The 6,000-nt window shown below is 38.0% G+C and overlaps 1 protein-coding gene across 2 annotated transcripts in view; it reads right to left on the bottom strand.

Moving 5' to 3' along the window:
* Positions 1-214: 214 nt before the first annotated feature.
* The window catches only part of CCNY (cyclin Y), a 141,606-nt gene continuing 135,820 nt past the window's right edge, over positions 215-6,000 (bottom strand). For both annotated transcript variants that reach the window (XM_034402172.3, XM_034402173.3), the window contains exons 9-10: positions 3,894-4,056; positions 215-2,789 (exon numbers count right to left, since the gene is read on the bottom strand). In XM_034402172.3, the coding sequence (XP_034258063.1) occupies positions 2,673-2,789; positions 3,894-4,056 (280 nt within the window). In that variant the 3' untranslated portion in view covers positions 215-2,672. The remainder of the gene's footprint in view (positions 2,790-3,893; positions 4,057-6,000) is intronic.

Raw genomic sequence — 6,000 nt, 5'->3', positions numbered from 1 at the left:
GAGGAAACTCAAGCCTCGGAGTTTTCTTTCGTTGGGGGTGTTACTTGGAACCTGACAATCTTCCCACTGAAGTGGTACCTATTTATCTATTTGCAAAGTAAATATGGGCCAAGTAAAACAGAATTATTATTCTTATAAGAATTCTATTTTTAAAGCATTTTTAAAAGTGACGTAGCTTAAAATAACATAATATTAATAATGAGAAAACACCACATTTAACAGATTTTCTTTTTTTTTAATTTGTAGTGCAAGAAACATAACCAAGTTAAATCACAGAATCAGTACTAATTGAAGAATGTGGAAAATTCTCCTATACAGAGGTAGAATCCAGTGCACAAAGCTAAAACAATATCCAACAGTCTAAACAAGACTGAGCAAGGTTTTATGGAATCCACTTGAAATCTTAAGTATCAGACTGTATGTACATACATACAATAAACAGATACAATCTTTAAGGTTGTTTAATAAACTTCACAAAATTAGAATAAATTCATTGAAAACTTTACATAAATCAATCTTTTTCTCTTTCTGTCATGCCTTTCCCTAAATCCACCTGCCTCATTATTATTTTTTTTTGCTGGAAAAAACCTGTTCTGCAAAATCTCAATAAAGCAATTGTTTTTAACCATGTAGATCTAGTCCAATTTAAAGGTGGCAATTCTTTTCTCTTCCTTAGCTTCAAGCTCCTTGATTCCAGGCCTTTAAGGGCAGGAATGTGTTCCTTCCTTCCAAAATTAAGCCACATGAATGTGTTCTTTCATGAAAATAAGGGTATTCTGTTGCCAATAACTATATGTGATCATTGTTTTAAGGCTTAATGGGATCCATATAAATATGCTTGTCTCCTTGTGCTGCTGCTGAAACTAATGGGAATAATTCTGGAATATAGTGATAGATGTTTAGCCTAAACAACATCCTTATTAAATATTTGGAAGGTATGAAGTGCAAAGGACAGTAAGGAGATGCAAGAAGGAAAATTCCTGGTGAAATATGCTTTCTCTGTTTTGCTGAAGCAATACACAAAAAGCAAAACCAACATCATCAAAACATCCCTTGACAAATGAATTCCAGAAGTCATGATACTGAAGCTGATTTTGGCTGATTGCTTGGTTTTCTGTATGGCACCTTTCTCACATGTGCAAACTCAATTATTTGTATAGAGCACAAGTACCATAGATATACGGTATTTGATTTGCTTATCCCATTAAAAGATAGGAAGGATGACAACCAGTTTTAAAAAATAACCAACAAAGCAATACAATTTTCTTCACAGTTTGCATTTCGTTTAAATTCCTTTGAGCACCTACGCTGAAAAAAACCTCCTTTTTATTCCAAAATCTAATCTGTGATAAAACACTTGTTTTCATTATACACCCAACTCATGCCCCTGCATGTGTATGTATGTAACACATACACATATAATTCTTTTCTTTTCTCTTCTATGGATCCTCGAACAAAAACTTTTTTTATTTTTTTTTCTCTTTTATATATAAACAGATTGGTTTCTATTTAAAGTAAACATATAAAAAACTTTTTTGAGGCTATTGCTTGCAACATTGAACCAGGAAGTGAAGAAAATCAACTATTTGGGCCATACAAAAGAAGATTCTTACTCTCACTCTTTCGTTCCACTTCTCTCGCTTGACTCTATACCTAATCTCTAAACTTAATTAAAAATTAAAAAAATCTTGCAAAAGAACTATTCTATCTAAAGTAATGTCTGCATGTTGGCCCAAGCTTCACTGTCACCTGAATCCTTTTAACAACTCTGTCTTTACAGTAAGAAAAAATAAACCCATCTGAAAAAAAGGTAGGAAGGCACATGCAACCACATATAATACAAAGCACCAGTACTGAAAATGCACCTCATGGGCAACATCATGAAACCGGTTGCTATAAATTAAAGAGATAGAGAGGAAAATAAAATTATGATCAATCACCTGATCTTATATACTTTGGGTTCAGCACTGTCAATCAATCAGTTTCCCCAAAAATACAGTAAAAGCACACAAGAAACAACAATATCCATAAGAATTAAGAGGAAAAAGGCTAATAAAACAGCTTATGAACAAAAGGACATCGAAGTGTGGGGGGCAAAGGAACAGGCTCTCTAATCAGAGGCTCATGTTGTGCTACCACAGGCACTGCCTTCTCCATGGCTGTTACAGAAGAGAAAGCAAACTCAATCAAAAAGCAAAAAAGAATGGGAAACCACTAGAAGATATTGAAGAGGATCTCAAACCACACCCAACGTCTTTCTTACTATGCTTCTTGCAACCTTCTCTTGTGACATTGGTTTTCATGCCATTATTTCTGTTAAGACCCTTTATTCTTCCTCCTCCTCTTTAATGATCTTGTATTGGTTTCTGAGGTTTCATCCTCGCTAAGCAGAATATTTTGCAGAAATATTTTTCAATATTTGCATTTGCCTTCTCCCCATCAAAAAGCAGAGGAGTTGTAATAACATTAAAACAAATCTTCTTTCGAAGTTCTTTTTAACGAGTCCCTATAGTTATTCTTGTGTGCTACACAAAAGGGGAGGCACTGTAAAGGCAGATCTAAAAATAAGGAGAAAAAAAAACCAGAAAAAAAAAATCACCAAAACCAACCCTCCCACCCAAAGTTGATGATAGAAACAGTACTTCTAGAGTCTTGTATCGCAGACTTCACCGTTAGGAGATAACTGCAGGAGACCATCGAACTACAGACAGATTGTCTGAACTGACTGACCGTTTCTTTGCATATTTCCTGAATTCCTTGTATTTATCTTCACACAAACGAGAAATGGCCTACAAGAGAATGGAGAATGAAGAGGATCAAACATACATGATTACTTAATTTGGCGAAACCTCCAGATTCAAAGTAGGTCCTCCACAGGAGTGGGTTCCACTTACCTTTACTACCGGTTCGCAACGGGAGCATGCGTACGCAACTGCTTTGTTTGTGCATCCGCGCACTTCTGCGCATGCGCAGATCATCAGTGATGACATCGGGGCGGGTGGGCAGAGCCTCCAATTGCCATTACTACTGGTTCGCAAAAACCAGACCGGAGCAACCCACCACTGGTCCTCCACCATTATGGCATATCTAAGTATGTGCCAAGATAGCAGTACCTGACGCAAAATATATTCTTATAACACAAATGCATGGGATCCAGTAGTATATAGCTAAAATATTGGACCAGGATCAGTGGTGGGTTGCCCCCGGTTCGGACTGGTTCAAAAGAACCGGTAGTAAAACCGACAGGAGGCTCCACCCACCACCCCAGATGTCGTCATCAGCGATCTACCCATGCGCAGAAGCGATCCTATTGCAAACTGGTAGTAAAGGTAAGTAGAACCCACCCCTGACTAGGACCTGGGCCATCCTTCAGTCATGGCAGCTGTTTGGATAACTTTGGACCATTCATCATCTTCTAACCCAAGTTACTCCACAGGACCAAGAAAAAGCAGAAGATGGAATGCTATGGATGCTGCCTTGGGCTCTCATAGGAGTGATAGGTCACAAATCTATCAAAGAAATCAATCTTTCCTTTCTCCAGGTCATGAAAAAGCTGAGAAACCCCGCCCTCTTCTTCACCGTACTGTCAAAACACATAATGGTTGTTTGGTTAAAACTTTATAGACATTCTTTTAAACAGTCTGTTTGGAAACCAAGACATGAATGAATCAATAAACTTTTCCCAATATATTCTGCAGAAATCTCTACATTGTTCGGGAAATGAGTAGAGAATAATGGATAGCATTTTTGATTCTCAAGGTAGCATATTGGCACAGATCAATGCTTTCTGGCGATAACAAATGAAGTTATAATTTGATGCATTTGGGAATTGGTGTGAAATAAAAGGAGGGCTTATTGCACTGTTCAAAAGGCGAGATGATCAGGGGTCTCACCTCGAGTTTAAGTGCTCTTTCTCTGCTGAGAGGTTCTAGAGGAAAACTCAGGTTGTTTGCTTCTGCTAAGGAGCGCAAATCAAAATAATACTTAGCATAAACACTTGAGGGAACATTGATGTTGAACTGCAGCAACTCAAGAAATTGGCGTTCCAATTCATTCCTGAGAAATAAAGAACAGTACAAAATTTACTGTACAAAATTTACAGTACAAAAATAAAAGTACATTTTTATTTGCCACAACTCACAAGAAGCTGAGTTGAGTGAACAACAAACAAATAAAATGTAACAGGTTTTTTTAATTATTATTACTATAGCAAACTGCTTCAAAGTTAATCTTTCTTCACTTTGTGTCTATCTTCCTTATATGTTTAAATGGAAAAGATGTCTTTCCTAATCACTAATCATATAATACAACGGAATATTGCACTCTTTACTAGAGACATACCTATTCTTGCTTATGGTTTGCTGGAATTGACAAGCTTCTGTTTGTTTATTTATAAGAAATGTTAGACATAGATTAAGTTAGTTAACCCCTTCATGGATTACTGCCTTGTCGTGGCGAAGGGGCTTGCATAGCTCAATGAAGCTATAAGCTATGCTGTGCAGGGCCACCCAAGACGGACAGGTCATAGCAGAGAGTTCTGACAAAACGTGATCCACTGGTGAAGGAAATGGCAACCCACTCCAGTATCTTTGCCATGAAAACACCATGGACAGTACAAAAGGAAAAAAGATATGACGCTGGAAGATGAGCCCCTCAGGTCGGGAAGGTGTCCAATATGCTACTGGGGAAGAGCAGAGGGCTAGTACTAGTAGCGCCAGAATGAGTGAAGCGACTGGGCCAAAGCCAAAAGGACGCTCAGCTGAGGATGCATCTGGTGGTGCAAGGAAAGTCCGATGCTGTAAAGATTTTTTTCTCCATAGGAACCTGGAATGTAAGATCCATAAAGCAAGGCAAGCTGGATGTCGTCAAACAAGAGATGACAAGACTGAACATCAACATCTTAGGAATCAGCGAACTAAAATGGACAGGAATGAGTGAATTTAATTCAGATGACCATCAGGTACTGCGGGCAAGAATCCCTCAGAAGAAATGGAGTAGCCTTCATAATCAGTAAAAGAGTAGGAAAAGCAATACTGGGATACAATCCCCAAAATGACAGAATGATCTCAGTTCGAATCCAAGGCAAACCATTCAATATCACAGAAATCCAAGCCTATGCCCCAACCACTGGTGCTGAAGAGGATAAAATTGACTGGTTCTATGAAGCCAGCACCTTATAGAATTAACACCAAAAAATGATGTCCTTATCATCATGGGGGATTGGAATGCTAATGTAGGAAGCCAAAAGATAACCGGAATAACAGGCAAGGTTGGCCTTGAGTACAAAATGAAGCAGGGCACACACTGATAGAATTCTATCAAGATAATACAATGGTCATAGCAAACACTCTTTTCCAACACCCCAAGAGATGACTCTACATGTGGACATCACCAGACAGTCAACACAGAAATCAGATTGACTATGTGCTCTGCAGACAAAGATGGAGAAACTCTATACAGTCAGTAAAAACAAGACCAGGAGCTGACTGTGACTCAGATCATGAGCTTCTCGTAGCAAAATTTAGACTTAAATTGAAGAAAGTTGGGAAAAGCATTAGGCCACTCAAGGTATAAACTAAATCATATCCCTGATGACTATACAGTAGAGGTAACAAATAGATTTAAGGAATTAGATCTGATAGACAGAGTGCCTGAAGAACTATGGTCAGAGGTTCGCAACATTGTACAAGAGGTAGCAACTAAAACTATCCCAAAGAAAAAGAAATGCAAGAAAGCAAAATGTCTGAGGAAGCTTTGCAAATAGCTGAGGAAAGAAGGGAAGCGAAAGGCAAGGGAGAAAGAGAAAGATACACCCAATTGAGTACAGAATTCCAGAGAATAGCTAGAAGAGATAAAAAATACCTTCTTAAATGAACAGTGCAAAGAAACAGAAGAAAACAATAGAATAGGGAATACCAGAGATCTCTTCAAGAAAATTGGAAATATGAAGGGAACGTTTCATGCAAAGATGGGCATGATAAAGGACCAAAATGGCAGAGA

Source organism: Pantherophis guttatus, chromosome 4 (genome assembly GCF_059756535.1).
Source record: "Pantherophis guttatus breed Tessera chromosome 4, ASM5975653v1, whole genome shotgun sequence".
NCBI lineage: Eukaryota > Metazoa > Chordata > Lepidosauria > Squamata > Colubridae > Pantherophis > Pantherophis guttatus.
The sequence above is the reverse complement of the archived record's forward strand: the minus strand, read 5'-3'. Positions and strand labels throughout refer to the sequence as shown.